Here is a 27,086-nt window from a genome sequence, read left to right on the forward strand (position 1 = left end):
TGGCTTGGTCTGTGGAGCACATTACTGTAATGGTATGTGGTATCAAGGCTGTGTTAAGCCTTTATTATTAAATGCTTATAACTCCCGTGGGACCGATGCTTTGTGGTTTCTCAGGACCACTTCCAAAGCAGCATGCAATCATTTTTATTTTTTAACCGATTTTATTTTTTTAAAATTTTTTTCCTGGGGAAGTTGGTTTATTGCTGAAGTCTGGTTTGGGGTTTTTTGGTTGGGGTTTTTTTTTGTGGTTTTTTTTTTTAAAGGCCGAGAGAAGTTATTGGTTCAGCTTCTTTGGTTTCCAATAGGATGAGACAAATATCTATAAATCTTTGCAGGGAGAATCTGTAAAAAGCAAAAAAAGTTAGTGGCTTCTTAGAGGGACTTAATGTAAAAGTCTTAACTGAAATTCTGAAACAACATATAATAAACATACAGGTTATATAGTTCTTGATTAAATGTGGATTATATTTGCTGTTCTCATTCTGTGTTGCCACTGCTTATTTTCAGTTTGTATATTGCATTTTCATCAATGATGAAATCAAAGCAAGGGCAGTAGTTGCATTGGAAGTTGGTCCATGTATTTGCTCTTACATGATTTCAGGAACTTGACACAATTGGGCTTTAAGAGCTGTTTCCACACATCTCGTGTGCAGTACCCATGCATGATATTAAATGTTTATCCTATGGTGTCCATATCTCTTTCTTGGCAGTATGAAACTTCAGATGTTTTCCAACATGGCCTTGTTTTTCTCTGTCTTAAAAATCTGCAGTTTGTTGGTCAGGATCATTGCTCCTTTATGAAGACCCAAATCTTCATTTATTTTTCTGTTCAGAGACTAGAATAGTGGAAAAGATACGGCAGTCTGTAAGGAATAGCAGTTAAATAGTTAGCGCTTGTCCAGAAATGCCTAGACCTGAGGTGCACAATATATGCAGCAAGATGAGTAATTTAATTTACCTGTGTTGGGGACAGGGGAGTGTGGTGCAGAGTTATCCAGGCCCTGAGAAAGCTCACGGTTAACAAAACAAACAGCAGGAATTGCAGGAGACCTAAGAGGGGGGACACTGGAGTGGAAAGGGGCGTGTGCATGTGAAGAGATAAGGGGTCACCGACACTTGAAGTGCATCCCTTGCCTTGAAATACAATCAATCCTCACACCTGGGTGGCTTATCTAGACTGTGGTTTAAGTGCAGCAACGAATGTAGCCACCTCAGATTTGCAGGATTTTTGCTTCAGGACACGACTGTGCAAATCCAGTTGTGTTCCTTCAAAGGCAAGTTCAGCTCTACGTCCAGTATGGAGCATTGTTGGAGCAGAGTTTAAATTTTTCCCAGAGCAGGATTGAGCCTCTCTGCACAGTCTGTCTTGTAGCTCCTGGTTCCTGAACCAAATGGGATCCTTGTGTTTGTTCCATTGCAGTGAGCTCTACTGGAAGAGGGGTCTCATATGGCACTCTTCCACTCTCCAAAAGGGCTGTGATGGAGCACATTCAGGTAGCCCTGCACAGCACTGTTTTTTGGGGGTGATGGAGCAGATTCATGTGTTGGTCCAATTTTTGATGCTTTATCTGGATGGTGGGTGGGCGGGGGAAATGACCCAGAGCGTTGGTCCCAATGCAGCTTTGACCCAAAGTTGACACAAAGTGACCCAAAGCAGCTTTGCAGTCTGGCTAGTGAGGTCGCAGCCATTGTTATTCCTGGCACTGAGTGCTTTCTAAATAAGTTGAGTGTTTCTGCTGTCTTTGCTTCTTCTGATGGGTTGGATCAGATCCAGAATTGCATTTGGATTTTGCTGTATTTTGGGGTTTTTTTTTTCCTTTTCTTTTTTTAAACTGCTGTAGCCACTGAAAAAATGATTGTAGCTAACATGAAAACAGATGTAAAAGGCTGGCATTGTGGTGTGTGCAGCCTTAAGCTGTGCATATTGGCAAGTTATCTGGTGTCAGATTTCATGATTTGGGCATAAAGGCTGCTCTTCAGTTAAGAAGGTAGTAGAAAAAACATTTAAGCTATTTTATGGAAGTAGGTAGCTGAAAGGTTCGGGACTGCTACTTCAGACATAAACACTTGTTGGCACGTAAAGCAAGGGTGCATGTAACTGGGTAAGTTTTACATTGTGTCTTATTAAGTTTTGAAAGACAGAGCCTTTGAAGATTGCCTTTGAAAGATAGAGTGGACTCAGGGGCTGGGGGGGGGGGAAGGCACTGGGCACAGACTGAACAGCCACTTTGTCTCTGGAAAAAATAGTCTAGAAAGCCGGGAGGATTTTGAACTGAGTGACGACTGAAGAGATTTGAAGCTCGAAGCAAAGAAACTTTTCTTCTTATGTTCGTGGAAGCAGGACTCAGTGTATTTGCAAATAAATCTGGCTTGCCTCAAAGAAATGCTTATCTCCATCAACTTCAGACAAAAATAACCTGTAGCTCTGAATTTGGCTGAATGTGAATAGCTGATTGGGTAGAAGAAAGGTGACGTGATTATCTTCTCAGCCTTTTCAAGTTTATAGCTTCTTCCCTTTTGAAGTGTTTAATGCCAGAAATAAACACAGTGTTTTAATAAAGCTCCATGGTTTGTGAAATTACTTGTGGGGGCGGATGGGGAGTTGACTGTAATACAGGTTATTCGCAGTGAATTTGATGCTGAAACTGTGAAACTAATAGTCACATGGAGGACTGGATTGGAAAAGGGAGCTCACATGCTTACTTTGCTTGTAATTTTTTTTTGTTTATAGGAGGAAGATAATGTTCTCAGTTAAGGGAATGAAACATTATACTATTTTTGTGGGCTGCAATAATGGTATTAATTTGGTGCTTGCAATGCTTTTCAGCTGTTCTTAGATAAGTGCTAATATTTCATGTGCAGTGTTTGAATGCAAAATATATTGCAGGAAAGTGAACAACATTTAAATTTGGCATTAACTACAAAGCAATACTTTATGTTGATAAAAATCTCAACAATTTTTTAAAAGTAGAGCCCCACAGAGGTACTTCAGAATTAATTGATGGCAGATGAATTTAACGCAGTTAAAATGAATTAAAGCCCTTGCTATTTAGAATAATATAAAGATGTCTGAATTTTATTCCCAAAAGAGGAAATACAGTTGTTAAGTCCAGATGGATTTTTATTTTTATTGGAATAAGTTTTGAGACTAGTAATAATCTTCCCCCCCCCCCCCCCATGTTACTACCATAGTGTTGGATCTGGGACAGCACAGACCTGCTTTTTAAAAATTGTTTTAAATCCAGTTAAATGAACAGTTTTATTGTGTTTATTTTGAAAATTAGCACTTTCTTATTGAATTTGTAAGAATTGGAAAATTAGCACGAGGATGATATACAGTATAGAAAAGCCAAGGGCTCATGTCAATGTCTGCGACTGTAGCCTGCCCAAATGTAAGGTGGTGCAGCGGGAGCTTAACCTCTTTTCAGCACGCTAAAACTGATTGTACTTTGGCTTTTTACCTTGTGCTAAGGGCTTGCACCAAGGTAGCTGCTGTGGTGCTGCAAAGGATGTCTGATCAGCTGATCACATCTGAGGCCTAAGTTACAAAGAGAGACTTTAAGGGATTCAATCTTTTCCTTTAGCTGACGATGAAAGGCAGTTCTGCTATTGCTGTCAGTTTAAAGCTGCTCATTCCATAAAATTGTTAATCCTATCAAGGTGGTTTGTTCTTTGCTGTGTTTTACCCATTGACAAATTGTCTTTAAGTTCTGGGCCCAATTCTGCTCCACTGGTGGTGGAGTAGAATTCAGTAGAGTTTCTCCTTCAGTTGGGATTGGCATCAAAATGGATGGCAAACCAGGAAGCTTACTTCCAAAATAAGTGTTGGTTTGTTTCAAGTAAGAATAAAGCTGGAAAAAAACCCCACCATTGAGCCTGGTACCATATTGCAGCTCCACTTGGAACAGAACATCAAATTATTACTGATAAATTTTGCAAACAGGTTCTAGGCTGGGAGAGTGGTATATGAAGAAAATTAATGACTAATAAAGGGGTCTGGATCATGGGGTGAGCTAAGTGCAAGCAGGCAGTAAGGGTTTCTATGTGGCCAAATGTCAAGTTGCACATATAAAAACTAGGAACTGTGAACCATAATTGAAGCAAAGTGTGCCTCATCATATGAAACAGTGACTAAAAGTATTGAGCGTTAACTGGTGAGCAAGAGTTGTCATTGCGATCATGGATAAAAGCACTATTGTGATCCCCAGATGGCAAAATAAAAGGGTCTTGAGTAGAGAGGTTATATTTTCTTGATACGTGGCACATATGCTGCAAAGGTGAAGGATATTGATAAATTGAAATGCACTTAGCTAGGGAGCCACTAGTGTGAGTAAAAATGTGGAAAACATAGTGAGAACTTCAAGGAGCACAAAATACTGGGCTTAGCAAACAGTGTCAGGGAAGAGCTGATTGTAACAGGCGAGTCCCTTAAGTGGGGATAAAATATTGATAATACATTTGATAAGGAAAAGCTCTCCAGTCTAGCAGTCAAAAGCATATTATGATTCAGTTTTGGAAAGGTTGACCAAGCTTACTGGGAATAAAATGAAATTATTTTCAATAAATTGTAGCTACTTCATTGGGTAATGACATCATGATCTGTTGCATACTCCAGCATTTTGCCTTTGCTGGATGCCTTTTGGTTTGTCTGGCTGGTGAAGAAGTTGTTCTGCTTCCTGGTGGAAGGGAGCATAAGGAGTTGTTTAAGCAAAATAACAAGAAATGTTACAGCAAGAAATGGTGCTAAGAAAAAGGGGAAAATGAACTTGTACTCTTGTGTTACAGATTCAGTGGTTCTTTCCTTTGACTCCGTTGGACATACAATAGGCTCAGGTACAACATTGCCTTCTTCTCTATCTCCCACCTTGTGACAAGGCTTCTACTTAATTGGACATGGTAGCCATGTTGGGAGGCAGGTCACTGAGTCAGACTTTTGTGGGAATCAACCATCTAGCCAAAGTGGGTAAACAGGTCCTTTCCTAAGTGTAGTGGAAGTATTAAGGGTCTTAGTGCGACATGAGGATTAACATGTGGGACCCCTTCCATTACCCAGCAAGGCATATGACCTGGATGTGTTACATGCGTTAGTGATGTGGTTTGTGCTTCTTTTCTCATGTGAAAGGCATTAAGATGATGTCATCCACCAGCTGAAGAAAAACTGTTCCATGCTACTAGGAGAGTTTCTCAGCTAAACAAACAGTTGAGTTATTTGGGGAAAGACATCAGGAATGCTTCCAGGAAGGAGAAGGCGAAAAGTCGTAGCTAAACAAATAGGGCTGAAAACTGTTTTTTGGGTGGAGATCAACCAGCATTATCGAACCCCAGGGCGAATCCTGCCCAATCTAATTTCCTTTGGAACCGGAGTATGGCCTTCAATTAAACTGAACCAGAAATCAAAAATTCTTTTGTGTTGGGGGCACTTCATGAAACCAGTAACTATCCATTTGGCTATGTGTAACACACGAGCTGTAGCCAAGGCACACCATAGTGAGCACGATACTTGATGAAATTCAGTTTACAGCGTATGTATAATGATACATGAAGTGCAGGGGAAAGGCTAAGAATTACTCTTATAACTTAAAACCCCTTAACACTTAAAAGATGGGGGTATTTACTATCTTGCAGAAAAGTAAAAATAATCCAAGTGAAAGTTTTATATTTTATCTTGTTTACTAGCCTTTCCTCCTAGGTTGATAGGGGGAACATGCTGCCTTCCAACATAGCACCTGTCTTCTGCCTGCACACTTTGAAAGAGAGCCTGCTGCCTGACACTAACAGCAAAGCTTGAACTCAGATTTCCAATTTACTAACCCCCGAACTAGTGGCAGTAACTTGCTTTATTTACGACACCCCAAATGCTTTCTGCTTTCCCTGCATCTTCTCTAAAACTTCTATGAAGAAATGGATCTATTGTGAGTGCATGGTCTGATGTGGGAGTATCTCTAGGGTGCTGAGTGCGGAGTGGATATGTTGTTGTATTTATGGGGGGAAGAGACCCTCGGTTAACTCCCTTCTACTAATTAATATCAGTCATAACTGAAGTGTGGTGTTGCCTGCCTCCTTCTGTATTGGGTGATGGTTTCTTTAGTCTGCAAAAGTAGGGGGGAGGTTACATAGGTTTGAGATACGAAATCTGTGAGTAAAATTCAGGGAAATATTTTGATTACAGCTGAGTATGTCTGCATCAGCATACCTACACTAGAGTTGTGCTGGATTGATGTTGGTACAGCTAAGACCAGAATTTGTCCTGGAGTAAAACTTTTAAATATTACCTACTATGGATTTTCTTTGTCCTAATGCTATTTTGGCTTCTAACTGATGTGAAAACAGTTAACCCTGTGGATAGCTTCCAGTGCAGGGTATCTGTGGAGTTAATCATAAATGTTATGTATACTACCAATAGGGTGGTAAACTTAGTTATGAAAAATATAGTTCAACTGCTCTGTGTCTTTCGGAGTTATGTTAATATGGAGGGTGGGAGACAAGCTAATGTAAGCTAATGGCCTGCCTGGGTCTGTTTTAAAAGCACTGGTCTTTGTTCTGCTTTTATATTGCGACTCAGGCTTGGTTTGGTTAGGAGTAAGACAGTAAAATTTGATCTTTTGTAAACCCTTCCACTGCAACAAGATTGAATTTCTTCATTGAAGAAATTTGAAGAAAAATCATATATTTGAGAAGGGAGGCTCAGAAATGTCCAAGAGAGCTGTATGCTTATTGCTTTCATATTTAGTACTCTGCACTCACTGTGCTGCAAACTTTAACTTGCTCTGAACTGATATGTGTAATAAGATGTCAAGATGTGTGATGCTTATCCAACTGAGGGATAGCTTTCCTTGTTGAACAGGAAGGAGAGAGAGAAAAACTGTGGCTATTGTGCTTCCGCTGTCCATCCCATCTCACCTTGCTGCAGACCCAGGAAAAGACAGAGCCCAGAAAGAACTCACAGAAACAATGGCAGCTCCAGGCCCAGCCATTCCTAGTAGGTGATGTTTCAGGTTGGGGTAAGAAGGGACTAAAGCAACGTACTTTGAAACATAAAAATACATATACATTTTTCTTTATTAGTCAGAATTAAACAGCTGTGAATAATAGTCTCCCTGTTAAGATTTCATGCTGCTCACAACTAGTACTTATTGACTTATATTTGCCTATTAAACAGCTTCTTAGAATTGCTCTTTTGTAATTGTTAATCGTGCCATGTGAGGGGCAATGTCTTGTTGAAGCTTCTGTATTTTATTTGAATCAACTGTTTGTCCTTATCTTGGTTTTCCCCTTAGCTCTTTGTCCCACATGCAAATCTCAGTTTTCAGGGAGGCTGGAAATCTGTCCTAATGTATCTCAGATTAATGACACTCTCTATGTTATTCTGGATAAACTTTCTGAACTGAGTGCTCAGAAGATCATTTGGCTATGGAGCTTGAAGTACTGCTTCATAGAAGATTATTAGCCTAGAGGACATGAGAATCAAATATGCTTGGAGTGAGACTGAACTGTCTGAGGTTCATGCAGTGGTCTAGCCTTCACAAGTCCAGATGCTTTTGTGATTCTCTTCACGACTGCCCCTTCCCTTGAAAGAAAGTTTGAGCAGCAAAGATAAATGTTTGATGTGATGTCTACGCCAGTGTTTCAGCTGAAACTATTTCAGAAAGGAGAGTGTCATGCTCTGAACTTGGGAAACATTAAGCAGGACACAGGGTGTTTGAGGAGACCTAGATTTCATTCACTTGCCGTAGACAGCTAGTACTCTTTTTTTTTTTTTCCCCTCTTGCTTCTCTGGTTGCTTTGTTTTACTTCGTTGCTAGCAAATCAAACACTGAACTTTGAAAGTCAGATTTATACCCCTGCTATTTTTGTTCAAGACTTTTTCTACCTCCTGTGTCTGAGAGCAAGCAAGTTAAATTTTTCTTCTCTAAGCCTCATTAGGATAAGAGCGCATTGAATGTGCAACATTCCCATCTGCTAATGTGCTTGCTGGAAATACTGAGGTTCTAAATACATTATGACTGTAGGCTTACACTGTTAGACATCTTTGATTGCAGTACTGGCCACCAGTTGTATAGCAGTTGTTCTCACTGCAGGCTTAAAATGCAGTAGTTCTAACATCTCAAGCAACCAAGCATTATCTAGGTCTTGCTCAAATTCTTTGAATATTTTAACTTTTTTGTTGTTGTTGCTTTTTTCTTTTCAATTTAATTCTTAAATCTTATAAAAGGTTTGGCTTGACTTACGCAAAGAAAATGGAGCTTTCAAAATTTGGTTTAGAGTAGCATATCTGCTGTGGCTCATGTGCTTGTGAAAGCCCACATGCAAGACCATGCTTCCACATGCTGAGTTCACAGTGATAGTGAAGTAATCGTCTGAGAGTTTAAATCCATGCTTATTTAGGAGTTTGCTGTTAGTAATTCCTTATGCTAAAGTCCTTAACCATTTTGGGAGAAACTGTGAGAACTTAAGGAAGCTTTCTCTGTTTCCTTCAGCTGCTGAAGGTGCTCAGATAACCATTTTGTGAAGGGTGCAAAGAACCCTATGTCTGTCCTCCTAAATACAATTCCAGAGTGAATTTGGTGACTATTTTCTTGCATTTTGGATGGAGAGTGGTATGGATGGAGGCCAGGAATAGGAATATAACTGAAATCATCAGGTATCAAATTGGTAGAATACTGACAGATTCCCAGCATGAGAGAAAAACATTGGTGACTTGCAGAAGATCACTTGCTGTTCTTTGGCTTTCTCAGTGAGAATCTGGTAGTATAGGTGGCTACAGTTACAAACTCTGATCTTTCCCAGATTTCTAGGTTAGTGGTAATTTAGATATTATGTTAATTAATAGAATTTGTGAGACTCTGGTAGATGTTCTTGGTTTCAGGAAAACAATTTTAATTTACGGTCGGAGCTGATGTGGTTCTAGTGTGTTGGGTTTTTCTTGTTGGGGTTTTTTCCCCCTAATTGCATTTCTGACTGTCTTAATGCTACGTGGTAGTGATGGGAAAGGAGAGGTGAACTTATTGTGCTGCATTTTTCTCCATTCCTGTAAAGTAGAAAATAAATGGGAAAGATTATATATTTTTTCTGCTGGTTTTAGTGGCTTTATTCTGCAAAAATGCTTTTCCCTTTTCATTTTTGATTAATGAAGTTCTCTTCATTCTTTATTTCTTTGAGCTGTAGACTGTGGGAGCTGCTTGAATCTTTGCCAGTGACTGTCATGTATCGGTTGCATAGTCCTTATGTGACTTTGCCAGCATGTTCAGTATCATCATCTGTCTTCTTATTAATGCTCTGTTCCTTCAATTGAAAATACAGCTGTGAATGAGTTGAGGTGCAAATGCCAAGATGTGGCTTAAAGAATTCTCGAAATAAAAATATTTTAATGGGATTTTTCTCTTATCATGTGGCATCTCTCTGCATCAAGTCAGTACATCTTGTAAGTCACTAAAAGCCAATATAGATTACTGTTTTGTTAATATTGTTCTTGACTTTTATTAGGAAATACGATACAATTTCTAAAATAAAGAATATGCCAGAAGATTCAGGCAGCATTAATGCCATTAGCCAAGTGGATACTTGGTAGTAAATGAAACAACTGTTTATTTAGCAAAGGTTGCAATCTGGCTTTAAACACTTGTCTCCCTTGGAAACGAAAAAGGGCATATGCAGTTCATAGGAGGAAATTTTTCATCTTCCTACTAGAGTCTTTAATAAATTCAGCTTAAAGCAGTCAGTTGCTTTTCTGCTGTTGGAGGTTGCTATAGGGTTTTTTAGGAAAAAAATGGTAAGGAGTTTTATAGTCCCTGTTAAGGTAACCAGAGCCTTTTAAAATGTAATATGCTTGAATGACCTCTTTTTTGTTTTACTATACCTATTTTGGAGGTAAGACAAGCAAGGAAAAGACTTTCCTGATGGATGACCCATACAGCACTATCAGCAAGTGATTGCTTATTTGTTCTTTCTGTGCCTGGGGGATGAATAATGTAGTTGCAGTGTCTAATGAAGGAGACCCCTCTGGTGTATTGCTTTCCTCAGGCTGTAAAGCTGGGCCAGATGTCTTTGGGGGCCCCCATCAGGGATTACAGGGGGGGAAAAAAAACACCTCGAAGGTATAGAGCTGGAAATTACTTCCTTTTGCTGCTAAATCTGAAACAATAAGTAGTATCCTCGTGATTTTAGGTGTCACCAGGGCACGCAGGGGTTTGAGACTGGAGACAGATTTCTCTCTTGCCCTCTTTGAACTCACAGGTTTGTATTTCAGTTGTGCTGATAGTGCTTGGTGTATCCGTTTCCATCAAATATGCCTGTATTCATCAGGTGCAGTATTTGAAAAATGAATATTGAGCTTGGTGCAGCAGGATTGGTATCTTTAGATCAGTTTGCACAGTCTATGAACATTTTTAATAGATGTGAAATTCCAAGTTTTGCTGGAGGAGTAGTATTGTTAAGAAAGTTCTTTTGCTCCCCAGAAAAAAAGGAAGCCTAAGTGAGACTACATTAAAAGGTGTTGAAGAATAATTTTTTTTCACACGTGGTGGAAACGTCAAATGGGCAGATAGTTCTACGCAGTCGTAGATTGGTGAGGCGTGCTTCTAGTACTGGGCTGCAAGGGCTAAGCAGTTATCTTTACAGATATCAGTTCTGTTTCTTCTGTGTATTTTTACAGAGCAGGGAAAGGCACAAGGACTGGGCTTGGTCTTACCAGTATATTTGGGGTTCTCCCTGATGTCACTTGGACAACCTGAAGAAAAAGGCTGTTAAACTTGTATGCAAAAGAGTAAATGGGGGTGAGGAGGAAACTGGAATATAGACGTGCATGCAGTCTATGCAGTACAGTGCTGAGGAGCCCAGGTGGCCCCAGCTTCACCCGTTCTGAACTTGGCTTTACATTCTTTTTATTTTTTTTTTTCCAGTTATTTAAATAGCGTCAGAAAATAATGCCTTCATCAGTAAGTTCCATCACTGAAGAGGTTAAAGTGAAAATCCTAAGGAAAGGATGCAACATTAAGTCCTTGTTTGTCTAGTACTTTCATTGTTGCTCAGTAATCCTGAGCAGTATTTTTTTAACCCTGGAAGAAAACCTTTCTTTTGTCCTTTCATTGCATATGACTTCTTTTCATTAATTCTTTCTTGTCTCCTGAGTTCTAGCAGAATTGCTTTACATCAGCTGAACTTTTATAACTGTCCATATGTGTTTTCTTAGTCCAAGGTGAATGTGAGGTGTTTGACCTTTTTCATTGCAGGGTAAGTCATTTTACCTGGCCTTTGCCACAGATACAGAACTTGCATGTGGACAGTGACCAAGGCTTAGCTCAGTCGGAGCCTCAGTTCCGCAGAGACCAAACTGCACTGGACAGGATGAAATGTATCAGGGTGGTCTGAGCTGTTCTTGATAGGACTTCTGTCTCCTGAGTGTCATACTGATTTCTTTGACAAACACAAACATTTTGAATAAAATAGCTGAAATTGAACCTTCTGCCTTCCCTCCTGTACTTGCAATTAACAGTTAAACACAGAGAGTGCTCGAACCGCTTATAGACCATCTTTTAAAAAAAGTTTAATTTTCTCTTTCTGTGGGCAAAGTTATTTGTACTGTGCTTCTAAGTAGCTAGCTGCTAAAGGAATAGTACTCAAGTCATTGGTGAAATCAGTTATGGGTAGTTTGGAAGGTTAAAACCAGTGAGCCAAGTTAATTCCTGGATTGTTGATTTCAGATTAGTAGCGTAAGGGGAAAATTTTGCCCATTTTGCCTGTATATACTATATTGGCTACAGATGCAAAATGCAGTTTGAAAACTTGATGGATATTGTACACTGTGCTTTATGGCTTTTTGGGTGGTCTGCATGGAGTTTACAGACATTCAACAATGCATTTCTCACTTGCTGCCTGGTAGCTGGATTTCTGTTGGATACTTGGGAGAAATTTCCATGCTAATGCCAGCACTGGATTTGGCACAGGATTTGCATCATTTATAGAAATTGCTATGCTTGGCTGTACTTCTGTTCATATAATCCTAATTACATGCTTTATTATGAAATTGTTGTCAGTTATTATATTCTTACTCAATTCTGATCTTCCTGGAAATGTAGAAATGCATTTTGTTTCTGACCTAAGAAGACCTCTTGTTCTTACAGGGCATGATGAAACTTCATTTCCCATGTTCATTCATTTCTGTGCTTCTGTACACTACTGTACCACATTGTCAGCTGAGATGTGTAGCTTCCTAGCACAAGTGAGTGTGGTCCTTAGATTGCCTTGCTCTCTTTTAATACTGTTGCTTTTATACCTCACGGGCCTTTTAGTATCTTATGGACTGAAAACGTAAAGCCTTGTTCAGATTCTTCCACGATCTTGCAAAATAAATTCTTTATTACCTTCACTCATTTTTGGCTTCGGAAAAAAAAAAAAATCCTATTCCCCACAGCCATATAAATGCCTTGTCTGGAGATTGGGGGGTCAGACATGGCTGGAGCTGGATCAGACCTACCACCCTGGTTAGATCTGAACGGAGTTTCCAGAACCACATCCATTGGTAGCTCTGCATTGTGCTTCAGTGCAGAGACCCCCTAAAGGGGGGGTCATCATGATGATGTTGGCAGAGGCCAACATCACACTGCAATTATCACGGCCAGCTGGTCCAAGCTAGTTCTTGGTGGAGATGCTGGAGTATTTCTACCTTGTTCTCCCTAGCTGTTTTGTTCAGTTTTCTCTAATGTTCTAGCACTTCTTTATCCCACTGCATGAAAAAGAGAAGAAATGTTTGTGTGTATCAGCTTGGTGAGTAAGGCTTTAAACTAAGGTGATGGGAGGTGAAAACAACCTGTAGGTTAGGGCACAAAGAGGTTACATGAGTGCCAAAGTAGGCTCTTGCAGCCAGTATTTTCAAAGGATGAAAGGGTAGGAGTGGGATTGCCCCTTTCTCTAGCAGTGAGCTGTGTGATCAGCTCAGTCCATCTCCTGTAATCATCACACCCTGACTATACTGTATTTTAGATTCGGTTGTACTTGTCTTTGATTTAGTGGGTCTGTGTTTTATTTTGTTTTAAATTAAATACATAACTCCAGGTAAGGATTGCCTTTTCCTGCAGCTGGGCTATGTGTGTTTGACTCTCTCCAGGTATTTGGGGTTTTATCTGTCTTTTGTGAATCCAGACTGCTTCCAGCCAGCACATGAGCTGCACTGTTGTGTGTCGCAGTGACTTTTGGCCCCTGTATTTGTAGTGATACAGCTAAATGACATTGGAAGTCTGTTAACAAGACTGATTTTTGCTAAAAAGGAATCTAACTTTTCATCTGTTATTTAGAGGCTCCTAGTGTCTTTCTTGGGGGGCAGCACATGATGGAGATTCATTTTCAAGCCAATAGTAACGCTGTGACTTCTAGAAGTCCCAGTGAGTGTGAGATGGCCCGTGGTGAGGACAACATTTCTCTGCCTGCAGTAGTTTGAATGTTTCACCAGCCAGCGAGAGGAAGGAGAATAGATGCTTCTGGTTTGATGTTACAGCCTGAAAGGATAATTTACACCTTACTGAAAATCAAGAACACACCTGTGCAACAAGGCCAAGTGCTGCGTCCTGCACTTGGGTCCCAGCAACCCCATGCAGCACTACAGGCTTGGGGAAGAGTGGCTGGAAAGCTGCCAGGCAGAAAAGGACCTGGGGGTGTTGGTCAACAGCCGGCTGAATATGAGCCAGCAGTGTGCCCAGGTGGCCAAGAAGGCCAACAGCATCCTGGCCTGTATCAGAAATAGTGTGGCCAGCAGGAGCAGGGAGGTGATCGTTCCCCTGTACTGGGCACTGGTGAGGCCGCACCTCGAGTACTGTGTTCAGTTTTGGGCCCCTCACTACAGGAAAGACATGGAGGTGCTGGAGCGTGTCCAGAGAAGGGCAACAAAGCTGGTGAGGGGCCTGGAGCACAAGTCTTCTGAGGAGTGGCTGAGGGAACTGGGGTTGTTTAGTTGGGAGAAAAGGAGGTTGAGGGGAGATCTTATCGCTCTCTACAGCTACATGAAGGGGGGGTTGTAGTGAGGTGGGTGCTGGTCTCTTCTGTCAGGAGGCTGGAGACAGGACGAGAGGAAATGGCCTCAAGTTGTGGCAGGGGAGGTTTAGGTTGGATATTAGGAAAAATTTCTTTACTGAAAAGGTTGTCAGGTATTGGAACAGGCTGCCCAGGGAAGTGGTTGAGTCACCATCCCTGGAGGTATTCAAAAAGCGCGTAGACAAGGCACTTCAGGACATGGTTTAGTGGGCATGGTTGACAGTTGGATTTGATGATCTTGAAGGTCTTTTCCAACCTAAACGATTCTATGATTTTGTGATTCTATTCTATGATTCTAGTTTGAAACCAGAAATGTTATTTTGTGTTGTTATACTTCATACATTTTTTTAGAAAGTGCCTGTTGGAAGATAGTTGACATATATAATTTTACAAGATTACTTTATACATCTGTTAGTAGTCATCAGTGAACATCAAAAATAACCACTTTAAACCTAGGGAAGATGAAATGTATGCGACAAACAGAAGGTAAATCTTATGAAACACTGCAATGGAGGTATGTCATCTGTAGCATTTAGCGTTTAGTATCTGTGCGTTTTCTGGTGCTTTGGTTGCAAAGTTCATGAAGTGCTGAGTTAGTAGAAAGTCCAGGATGTTGTAGTTATGAGGTGATGTATCTCTTATTTCATTTCCTTTTCTTGTATTTCCTGTTGGGAAGAAGTGAATGTTAGCTCGAATGGGATAAGACTCATGACAGGTTGGTCAGTGCCTGTGGATGTTTTTAAAAAAAGAATAATAATAATAATAATAATAATAATAATAATAAAAAAAAATCTCTGATGCTGTTTGCTCAGTGTGGATGTTGGTTTCGGAAGGAGGAAGGGTTAATAAAAATGGAAGGCTTTTTTTTTTTTCTGGAATGGATACCTTCCTATGCATGATGCTACATGCGGAGGAGGTAAGGTTGGACAGGAAATCATTTGTTGTAGGAGGAATAAACTGGGAGGAAGTTATAAGGCAGGCAGCACATGGAGGAAACACAACTGTCAGTATGTGGAAGGTGGAGGAGAGATGCACGGGTGCATTTCTAACATCAGGTACAATGGGGATGGTGCATGGCACGTGGGTGCTGGCAGAGAACGGATAGTATGTGCCAATATCAAGTGCACACATGTTCTGCGAGTTCTGTTACCTAAGTCATGTTAAACTTAATTCTTCCCTTGGCTCGGGAATTAAATCTTAATGGGATTGAAATCAATGGCACAGTTTATGCTGACCTATCTGGTGCAATCGTTTTGTCTTAGGTACATGTTTAGGCTTTCCTGTTCTGCCAGTAAGTGATAGCATGAAAAGCTTTTGATCTTGTTAGGTAAACGACTGCAGCAGAAATTCTGGTGGTGTTTCATAAGGAAAGCAAAATTCTCTATTTCCACTAAGCTCTTTCTAAAAGGCTATGAGAATTCTTTTTCTTCTTGTTTGTATTAATATGTCCTGATCATGAAGCTCTGGAGGGATTATCTTTTACTTCTCTGTATTGTTTTTTTTATTGTATGGTAGTGAGACCCAGTGGTTCTCAGTGTGAGGAGGCCCGTGAGCTTAACGCAACGCAAGGATACTACACCTTTTGGGTTTTTTTGTGTGTCTTGTGAATTCTAATAGGGGTTTTTTTGTTTTTTTGGATCAAGTATTTGATGTACAAAACCACAATGTATTCAGAGATGCTGAACGCAAAGCTTACTTTATACAGGAGTTACAGATGTTCTGAGTGATAACTTTGTTTCTGTAGCTGTTCCAGGTTGGTGGCATAAATGGTGGCTTTGCCGTTTCCTATATTGAACAACATCAGCTGAACTTGAAGCATTTTTGCCACCGTGAGTGACTTTCTCTTGAAGAGCTGCTTGATTACAAAGTTGTAGGTTGGAATACACAAGGAACTAAGAAAAATTTCAAAGCTTTACCACGTCAGGACCTAGGAGGAGTGTTTGTCATACAAATTATTGGGAAAATGATTTCTACTGCAAGCAGGAAAACTTTGTATATCACTGTATGCGTGGTTTCAGTAGTGCTTTGTTTTTATGACTACAGATATCTTGGTTAATTCTAGTGATTTCTAAATTAATGATTACCCACACATTCTCTTGCTTTAGTATTTCCTGGAGATTCAGAAATGTTAGTTTGGGAATACCTTGAAGTAACGATAAACTGTGATAACAGCTGCTAGTGATTGGAAATGACAATATAGCTATTTTCAGTTAGAAATAATTATTGGCCTTCTATAAGCACTTGCTGCTTTTTGGTGCCTTTTGCAGAGGAGACACTTGCAGTTTTTATGATATTGTGTCCCTTGCTTTTGTTTTCCAGAATATGACAAACTGGGCTTTCTCCTGAACCTGGACTCAAAATTGTAAGTAGAACAGTAGGACTCTTGTTTCTGTAGCTACAGATTTCTGTTGTAAGCAACTTTTATGTCATCTGGGCAGTTGGCTCACTGAACTATACTCTTCTACCCGAGACAGCCAAGTCCTGCATCAACCTGGCAATTACGACTTCTTTCCTTACACTAGGCTTTGCTGGCCAGCTTGGATTGTGGTTCACTGTCATTAATTCTTTAATGACTGATCAAGAGGCTATAAATGTCCACCTGAAGCCATGACTGTCAGTCTGCTCTAGATATCCTACTGTTAATCTTCCAAATGAGGAAAAATGTAGAAAGCAGGAGGAATGTCAGTCTGCAATTTACTAGAGTGCATAGAAGTTTGTTTCCTTTCCAGTTGTTTCTTTAAAAATGGTTACTACTATTTTTGTTTGTAAACTGGAGTGGAAGGAACCTCAGCGCAAGGCAGTTACCATTTGCTATGTCAACAACAACGTGCTGAAGAAGGGTGATACTCATCATGCTATTTGCCATAAATCAGTCAAATTGACACTGAACAACTTAACACTAGGGGTCACTAGCGACTCTGTTTCTGAGGTCAACAGCCTTGTGGAAATTGTATTGGGAGCAAAAAGAATACTAAAAACCTTCTGCCTCTACTACTTAAAAAGGCACGGAAGCAGTCTAGTGGCTTTGAATGACTTGAGGATGCACCCCCTGTACAATATATCATGTTAATATAAAAACCTTTCTTAAGATTTAGAAAGTTGCATTGTATTTATAGGGTGTAACATTAAAGTTTTGAGTTTAGTCTTGCTGAGCAGCTTGGGAGCTTCCATAATGAAATAAAAGCCTCGTAAGTGCGTTGGGAACTGCTGTTTGCAGGAAATGAAAGTCACAAGGTAGGAGCTTCTTTTACAGGAGCAGCTGGGTACGTAAACTCAGCTATTGTAACTCATCTGGCAAAAAGGTGCTGTAGAAGAACACATATGAGAAAGAAGGAATATTGTGGGTTTGTTTTTTTTTTTTTTCTTAAGGCTCTATCTCATTCGGTGTGCAGGAAGGATGGCGTTTACTGCATGAATAGCTGGACAAGGTTTCTTTCTGGTCTCATTTAATGTAGTGTTCTGTGTGGGTTTTGTTGCATGCTATCTGGAACCCACGCTGGTTGCACAGTTACCAATTTTCTTTATCGAATTTTCTGTATTGGGACATCCTTGTGATTTAGAGGCAATAGCGTATGTACCCTTACAACACTGTAGGATGAGATGATACATTATTTTTAATTTATACGTGTAGAAGTCAAAGCAAAGAGATTAGTCCAAAATTGTGAAGTGGGTAAGTAACCTTTGAATGAACATCGTGGTCTTCATAAGGGAAAAATGGTTTTTAAGTTGTCAGATTTTTGTTTTTTTCCAGACTACCTTGCGTATTTTGTAATGTCCGATTTATTGAACATGCCCACTGACTGTCTGCACGCTTTTGGCATACCAGCTTTGGATACCAGCCTGTGCTGTGTCCAAACCACTGCTTCAGTCTTGTGCTTCTATTCTTCCTTCTGTGTTCATTGTCCTTTTCTTTGTTGCTTTTAGCAAGTCCCATTGCATCTTCCTTCCCCTCAAGCTTCTGTTACATTTTTTTCTCTTCTTTGCTGACTTATCTACTTCAATTACAGCTTTCTGAGACATGGCCTGCTCCTTCTTATGCTTTAGTATGAGGCCAAGTGAAGTTTTTACCTGCTGGAGGGCTTCCAAAACCCTAGAATTTTTTATTAAAACCTCCCCATGATAAAAACCCTCCATTATTTTTGATTAAAGAAAGATTTTGTTGACTACTTAAAAAAAAAAAAAAAGATATTTATATAGCACCCTAAATGTGCATGTGTGCATTTCAAAGCCATGAAGTTAGCTTCTGGAAAGGCTTGTAATAAAATCAGTATGAATAAAATAAATACTATGAGATTAAGTTAAGGAGCAAAAAAGCAAGTACTAAGGTGAAATTACTTTTTTTTTTTTTTTTAACTGTAATTGTCCTTTGTTGGCTTTAGGTTGGTTTTTTTCTGTTGCTTTTTTTTCCTTTTGTTGTTGTTGTTTATTTATTTGTTTCTTTTGTGGAAGTAAAGCTGGCCCTGCTTTGAAAATGGACCTGTTGACCTGCAGAGTTCCCTTCCAGCCTGAATTATTCTATGATTATTTGTTTTTCAATAGCAAGGGAGACAGAAAAAAAGCTGAAAATACCATAAAACATACTAAATAAATTTTGAAAGAAAAATGGGTGACAGCCTAGAGGAATTTGCTGCTGTTCCACAAGTTCACCATGTGTGTTCAGGGTACCAAATATGTTTCTAAGTACACGCTGAATTCTGTGGAACTTAGTGGTTAGAAATGCTTTCTGCAATTCAGTCAAGATGGTACCATCATAGAAGCACTTTCTGGTTAAAAAAAAATTGCTTAGAGGTGAAAGGGGTAATATGTTCTGCACTGATGACTTTATTGGCAGAAATAATTTAATTATGTCTGTTGTGATATAAACGTTCTGTTGGAATTTTGCCATAGATCATAACTTTATAGGGTTCACTTAATTGACAGCATGTGAGAGGCTTGTGTGACTTGAAGCACTTGGGGCAACAATGAGTTTTCTCTCTTTTTTTCTTTAATCTTTTATTTGTTCAAAATCTGTTCCTGGCTGTGTTAGTTGATGTCATTTAAACTGATGACATGGAGGACTAACATTTTCTACAAAGGTAGATCTGCATTAAAACTTAAGTGCTCTGACTCGCATTTTAAATGACATGATACATAGGAAAGTGTTTGACATGAATAAATAATAATGTGTCCATTTGCCTTTGCATATTTAATTTTTTCATGTATTACTACTTTAGTGTCCTCTACCCTGTAGATGTCCAGGGCATGTTACTCAGGTATAATACATTCTGTTGGGGTTACAGCAATGTAATGATTCTCTTCACTGGTCTGTTGGGGTTACAGCAATGTAATGATTCTCTTCACTGGTTCTCTTTGAGTTCATAGAAATGGTAATGAAACTAGACTTGTTAACTTTTGGAGGGAAAATCTGTCAGAATTACTTGAAGTGTTTTCTGTGGGAACGTATGTGTGATTCATGCCTTGGTATAGCATTAGGGAGGCTGGTGTGGCCAGTAATCTCACCTGGAAGGGGATGGTCAGTTTTAAAGATACTGTACATATGCTTCATGGAAATGACTGGTTCTGACCAGAATTCTTGTTGCTCTGAGCTTGTCAGAGAGGAGAATATCAAGAAGGAAGATGGTTCCTTTCTGCTGCCTGTGCTTAGGCTAACTCTTCCTTGAAAAGTCTTTTAGCTTTTAAAAAGCAGGATGGTATCCGGGTGGGGATTGTAAGTGAAATACAGGATGAATGGAAAGCTGAGGACATCTGTAGGCAACAATTTATGAATTAGTTGTTTCCTTAATCAAAACAAGACCTAAGACTCCTCAGGACCAGACCAGTGAAAAAGATCTGTTGCAAGAGGAGTTTATCTTTTAGTTATGCTTGCAGTAACCATTATGTCATTACGAAAATTAGAATATCAAAACAAAATATACATGAAGTACAGAAACAGGCCAGTTGCATCAGTTTCTCCCAGGTAAAGAGGTTTCCCAAGCAGCAGAGCCACATACCATTTTGAAACCTTTAAGAATAAAATCCAACATTTACTGGTTGTGTAGAGAAAAGTACTTATACAAAAAATGTGTTACGATTCACAGGTCTTAATTCTTGGAGGGGCCAATAGTTCCTGAACAACTTAAGGCCATCAGTCACATTAGTGACTCAGCCAGTGGATTACTAGGTGCCACCAAATGCCAAGATTTGCAGTTGCTTTCTAACATCTGTGCTTGGTAAAGGGTTGCATGCTTTTATTATTATTAAACATTTATATTGTAGTAGTTCTTTGAGGCTGGCCAGATCCTAGAAACAAGAGTCTCATTTACTACAAATTCTGAATCATTCTCTGAGCAGAATCTATGTTTGTGTTGAATTATGTGAGATTTCTGTAGAAGGATCAGCATATGATCATGTAGTTAATTATAGACTGTATCTTAATGCGTATTTAGTGGGCCCAGCTGAAGGTTGCATGGTCATTCTTTATTCTGTCACTTACTACTCTGTAAATGCTTGGTTTAGTCACCTTAACAATTATTTTGAGTATGCCTTGGCATGTTACAAGTGTAGATTCACTTGTCTTCTGTGTGTGAAAAGCTCCTTTTTTGTAATAATCCATGTGATCTGGGGGCTTTTCCCTTGCATTGTTCCCCTTATGCTTCTATACCAGCTTTCCTAACTCTGCTGGTGTGCCATTTACTTGGTGAGGTGGAAGCTAGTGACCGCTACTTCTGTCCTCATTTCAAACTCATCCTTCAAAAGCTATTTTCAAAGGTGCTTTAGCAGTTAGATTGGCAATTTGATGCTTCTAAGCACCAGCCAGAAAAAAAGCTCCTCTTGGGTGATGGTGGATCTTTTCACCTGCTGCCACAGTCAGCTCGAAACCTGGAATGGTAAAATCTCAGCTGATGAATGATGGAGGAATTGTCCCAGGGTTTGACTTTGACTGGGGAAGAACCACTCCCTCATGAAGTTTTGCGCATGTTAGAAGATGTGCTTGAGCTTAATGGAAACACTCTTCACTTAAACAAAAAGATAAGTGGGTACTATAATGCATAAACTTGAAAGAGAGAGTAAATTTTTTTTAAAGGTAGAAACAGGTAAAAAAAAAATGCTACCCCTCTCAATTAGAAAAATGACTCTGAGATCAGTATGGTTGACCACGATAATACAATATATGGTATATGTTTTATATTGTGTACTTTGGGAATTTTTAGGCAGTACTTAGTTAAAAGGAGGAATATTTTTTCCAGTGGGCTCTGTGCTTTGCTAGATATTTTGTGATACTGTGTATTTATATGTTTTTCCAATATTATAGAGTAGATTTGGGAGGTGCAACAAAGATTTTTTGAATATTCATGATAATTTCAAACTTTGCTTTAAAAAGAAAAGACAAAGAAATTGACTCTTTTGGGGGGGTGGGTGGGGAAGCCAGAAATAACAACCTTCACTCTGCAAACTCAAACGAAACTTGATCTAGACTTTGAAAAGACCGTAAAAATGGAGGGAGTTTGGGCTAGGGAAACACACGGATTGGGTTACTTCCGTTTGTTGAAATTTCTTAACTTCAGAGCTTTAATAATGAAGAACTGAAACAGAGCCCCTTCTCCTCATTTTGTTTCTAGGTTCATTTGAAACTGTTTGTGTCTATGTGTGGTACTTTGCCATTAAGCACTGTAAAAATAAGCAATAAATGTGTTGGAATGCTGGACTTTCCCTGTGCCTGCTGCTGTGGGTTTTCTTTCTGCTCTGTTTTCCTTCCCATTTGTCTTTTTGTATTCCTGCGATCCTGAGAGGGAAAAAAGAAAGGAAGAGAGAAGTCCTAATGATCTCCTATCCTGCCTAAGCAGGGGTAAGAGTGTGTCTCACAGGCTAAATGGAGGGATCCTGACCATCACAAGCAAGAGCGTCCTGATGCTTTTTCTGGAAGATTATTTCAAGGCTTAGCATACTTTACGACATTGGTATTTCCCTGGCAGTTGGTTATTTATTTCTCTTCCATTTCAGATTTTTCTTTGACTTTTACTTTGTGTCATTCTACCTAATCTCTTCCAATCTGTACAAATTGTTTGAGCATTTCAAATATTTAAGAAAATGAACCCTAGCTATTCACAGCGATTCAATTACTGGGCTGTTTGTTGTTCATCCGTCAAACCTTCCACATTTGGGTGGGATCTAACTGCCATCTCTGGTTTTTTTGTTTTGCTCTTCTTAGCTCATTTCCGTTTTTTCCAATTTTGATCCTTTGGAAATCTTATAAGGATTTCTTATGTGAGTCTCCATTATATCACTTTGAGATTCCTGTGTTAGACACAACCTCAGTCGATGAAGAAGATAAAGACTGTAGAACTCAGAGTTACTGGCTACTTAGGTAGAACTGATTCCTTACTTGATTTGTTAAGTGCAAACAAAGTAAAAAACTTATGTTTGCTGCTTTTAAAAGGGCCAGTTTCCTGAAGCTGGAAGTAATTATGAACCAAACCATGTGGGAAAAGAATGCAAAGCAAAAAATATGAATGGCTGGGCATTGTTTAGAGCAGTTTTATACTGTTTGCCCCAACAAGTTCAGTTTCATAAGAAAGAAATGTTCATGGAAAACCAGTTTTACCAAGACTGTAAGGGAAAACAGTGATAACGTATTTATAGAAAAGGTAGAAGTGTGCAGTAAATACATGGAGTTTTGTTGTGTTTGGATGAGGAAAAAAAAATACTCCTTAATGTCAACAACAAAAATTCAAGCAGCAGATAACCTACGTTTATGTGCTTTAGAATTGCTATGTCTGGACAACATTCTTGCAAGAATTTCTAAAGAAGTGGCTGAGGACTTTTTGGACTGCTAGAGTTTATTAATAAATCTTCAGACAGTAGGGGTTCTCCATATTCTTGGCAGAAAGTTGATGTACAAATATTTTAAAAGCAAAAATGAGTGACTCATAAGCTCTTCAACCTGTTTTTGATTCTGACCACAATAACATAATGGCCAGTAGAAGTTTCCACCAAAAAAAAAAAAAAAAAAGGGTAATACATATAGTTCCAATTAGTGTGCATATTAAATAGGAAACACTTTTTGTTAGATGAGCTTGTTCTTCAAGTGAATGTGCATGAAGGTGCCTGACACGTGAGATTTGATTTCTTTCTTGGTATGTTCCTCTTAGGACTGGGTTTGCACATTTTGTGTTCTTTTAACCAGCCAGGCTACTGGTATAAAAACTGGGAAGCCTGTAAAGAAAAGGCTCAGTTCTTTTTTCCTCTCCATATCTGTAAGGTGGAGCATGCGCTTTGCTTGTAGTTCTTTACCACAGTAGCATTAACCTCATTAAGTTTATGTTTGTTCGTTTTTCCTGGGGTGGATATGGTTACAACTAGTTAACTTTACAAGTTTCTAGTAACTGTTGTTTGAGCAAAAATTTTTACAGTTGTTGCGTTCACAGAAGGCTAAATTTACTTCAGTAGCAAAACGCAATTCAGGGATTATCTATAAGCTCATAAATGACATGGGGCCTTCCTGTTGCTTTATCATTTTGGGAGAAGAGCATATAAAAAGCCAACTTCATGTTCTTCCTTCAGAAAACTATCCTAAAACTCAGAGATAAATTTAATTTTGGCCAGCTTCTGCACTGGTAAGCTTGTTAAGTTTCTAGATACTGAATATCCTCCTACAAAGACCTTCTTGCTCTCTGAATAGCTTATGAAAATTGAATTAATTGGGCTACATAAGCATTGATCATTCCCAAAACTTCAGTTAAAGAGGTTAGAATTAGTCTCTATCTAATAGGATAAGAATAGGAATTAGTCTTATTCTGACTATACAGTTTATTGCAAGGACTAGATATTCTGTGGGATCATGGGTTTTGATACAGATTTATGTTAAAACACTGGTGTTCATCATTGTATTCTTGATATTGGTCATAATGAACAAAGTACCAGCACACATTGTGGAAACGTGTGATTTGTTGCTGCCTGTCCTGAATCAAAGCAGTTGTGAGCTTATCATTAAACTGATGTAAGAGTTGCCTCTGTTGGAAATCCCAAAGGCATGTATGTGATCACCAAGCATCAACCCCTCTGCACCTGACTGGCTTGATGTAGATCCCTTCTTGCAAGCCAGCACTGTTCCACCTACAAAGAGAAATGTACTTCCCTTCTGTTTCCCCTTGGAAATGTTTTAGGGAATCCTCATCTGATGGTTGAATGGAAATCAAGGGTATTCCAGCAAGGGAACACTACACCATTTATCAAGCCTGCCTCTGAAACATGCCACTTACTCTGAAGAACACTCTTGCTATGGTATCTAGACACAGCTTAGTTGTCAGCTCCTAATTTATATTTTTCTGTAGCTGGCTGTGAGGAGGTTTTGTAAATGGGGTGTATGGGAAGAGACAGCTTACTTTACTCAGTCTGACTCTAAATTTGTCTTCTGCATTGCTATAATGTGACCAGAGACGTCAAAGTTTTGCTGTGTGTATGTGCTAAGAATGCCATACATGAATTCTAAGAATATGTAGCAGGTCATCAAGTCAGGGAAGAGTTTGGTAGAACAAATACCTACAGACTTCTTGCATGCTGGGGAAGGATAGTAAAACCAAGACATACTTTTAACAGCTGTGATTATGATCTATTAGCTAAGAAAACAATATTTCATTTATGTTGAAAGAAAGCAGGAAGCCTGATCACTGTGCTTGAGAAGAATTGCCTAGCAGAAGACAGGATGGTGATCTGTCAGGTAGTGACATGCTGTGAAACCATGATCCTTAGCTTTCTACAGAGGTAACAGGCTAGAGGAACTCTAGATGAGAGAGACTGAAAGAACCCTGTTAAATATAATCCAGAGGTGTATTTTACTTGTTCTGTTCCCAGCCTTACGACTGGAAACCTGACAGTAAGTCTTGTTTAGTAAAAATCTCTGTATTTTACTGTTTAAAGTTGTTCTAGGACTGAAGGACAAGGTAAATTTTTATTAGGTTTAGAATATGTTCTTTCCTTGAGAAAGCATAGTGTTGCTGCTAGCATCCTTGACAAATCTGCACTGGAGAAGTACTCTAAAGGACCCCAGACCTGACAATGGTGGGTGAGAGAGCTGGTGTTATGTGATGCCCATTGCAATGAACAAAATATGATGAAGGCTACTTTGCAGCAGGAAGGTTACTTAAAGCTGCGTCTGATGTGCCATGTTGAGGAGGGAGTCGTGTAGCAGTTGTTGCTGTAAGATGTTTTTGAGGTTATGGATGTTTGAATTGAATTGTGAGGCTCAGATGAGGTTTCCTCTAGTTGCTTTTGAGAAAACCAAACAAATTAACTTTTTTGAAATGCTTTGTACTCTTACATTACACAGAAGCCCATGTGATTCTTTCTCAGCTCACAGCAGAAATGAAAACAGGCAGAAATGCTACTCCTGACCCTATCTGCAGCCCCAGTCCTGCTCTCAGCAACAAGAATCGGGAGCACACAGGGAGGGACGGAAGACTGACAGAACATGTATATGCTGTTTCCTCCTTGTCTGCCATGCCATCTGTTCCAGCTTGTTAAAGGATAAACTGAAAAGCCAACAAACGAATCAAAACCAATGAATATGTTTGGATACTTCTGTTTGATTTCAGACCTTTTAATTCCTACTTAGAAATATCTTCCCCCTGGCTCTTTAAAAGGGTTAATCTTGAAGACCTGAAAAATGTGAGCAGTGTCCTATACAGCTGCAAAATGTTGAGTGCCTTCCTCCTGCTCCTTTGCATCCTCTTTTAGTGACCCTTTTTATACATCATTGAAGGCAGAAATCCCCAAAGGTTGTTGTGTCATTTGCCTCCCTGAGTCAGGGGCTCTGATCTGTACAGGATTCAAAGCTGTATTTTATCATCATGGGACTCAAGCTCAGGCGATTTTGTGAAGTGTTGCTGTTTTGATGAATTAACAAGGAGGAGAGGAGAGGATTTGTCCTGGTGAAGGGTGAAACCTGTTTCAATGCTCAGCCTTGGAGCTCTCCTTTAGCCTGTACCAAACACCTTAGAAAACCACTTCTCTGTCTCTTTTGGAGACCCACAAATAACCTCCTTCTGATGTAGGACTGATGTTCAGTGAAGTTAGGGGCAACATAAGATGAAGGAAAGTCTGATTAATTGGGCTGTTCACAGTTCCTTGAGACAAACTTTATTCTCTTCTCTGACTCATCATGGTTACATATGGCAGTTTAGATGTTGGTTGGATGGCCTTTCAGACAAGCAGATGTTCTTTGAAGTGGAAAAAAAGTGTTCTTAGCAGAACAGCATTCACTAGAACAATGTATGGAGTAAACAGGAGAGTTTTTTGATCTGGGTGGTTCTGCAGCTGTTCTTCCTGTTAGGAGTTGTGGCTATTCTTAATTATTTACCCTAAAGCAGTTCGGATTTTTGTTAGTTTCATGAGGGCACATTTAGTCACAGTATCTGCAAGGGTTCCTCCAGGTCAGGGTTATGTTCTGTATTTACAGCAAGGTTTCTGGAGGAAACATTTTCCTCCCAATATGTAGCCTTCTTCTTAAGACTTCAGTGTGGTACTTATTAGATTAATTGATGTCTGTTTGAATTCATGACATCTGTCTCTAATACAGGTCAGTGAAGACAGCTTTTTTTGGACTACTACTTCAGAAAGAGTGAGAAAAATTCAGAGCGTCATGCCTATATACAGCATTTTGTAAAACTACTGTTAAACCACATTCCCCAATGGTGAGGTCACCTCTATATACACCATCTAAAGCAATTTATTCACTGACTAGTGGTTTTTTCCTCTCAATTTCAGTCCAGCCCAGGGGAAAAAAAAAAAAAAATTAAAGCCCTTGCCATATCCAGAGTTTTCTTTTTCTTTAGTTAAGAGAAGTTAAGTTGTTATTCCTTCCCAGGCTGTCCAGATCTTCCAAAGAAAAGTTTGAAGGGCAACCTTTATCACCATTACCCCTGCAAAGTTACTGAAGAAACTGAAAAGGGAGAGTGTTGCGAATGGTTCTTGTTAAAGATTTGCTATCAGGTAGCTGAGAGAGATTTTTTCCAAGTGGGGTTTATTCCACTAAGGATTGGTCTCTGCCAGTTGCTTGTGCAATAGATCTGCTACTGTAACAGAAAGGG

At 39.4% G+C, this 27,086-nt stretch overlaps 1 protein-coding gene across 6 annotated transcripts in view; it reads left to right on the top strand.

Moving 5' to 3' along the window:
• ST3GAL3 (ST3 beta-galactoside alpha-2,3-sialyltransferase 3) overlaps positions 1–27,086 on the top strand; it is a 192,103-nt gene that overhangs the window by 39,789 nt on the left and 125,228 nt on the right. Inside the window, exons 3-5 of one of the 6 annotated variants that reach the window (XM_052800781.1) lie at positions 4,786–4,833; positions 6,845–6,979; positions 16,342–16,384. The exons of 1 other annotated variant lie outside the window; for it this stretch is intronic. In XM_052800781.1, the coding sequence (XP_052656741.1) occupies positions 4,786–4,833; positions 6,845–6,979; positions 16,342–16,384 (226 nt within the window). Of the gene's footprint in view, positions 1–4,785; positions 4,834–6,827; positions 6,984–16,341; positions 16,385–27,086 lie in introns of all 6 variants that reach the window. 4 more of the 6 variants (XM_052800780.1, XM_052800782.1, XM_052800783.1 and 1 more) reach the window with 4 other exon arrangements.

This window comes from Harpia harpyja, chromosome 11 (assembly GCF_026419915.1).
Source record: "Harpia harpyja isolate bHarHar1 chromosome 11, bHarHar1 primary haplotype, whole genome shotgun sequence".
In the NCBI taxonomy this organism is placed as follows: domain Eukaryota; kingdom Metazoa; phylum Chordata; class Aves; order Accipitriformes; family Accipitridae; genus Harpia; species Harpia harpyja.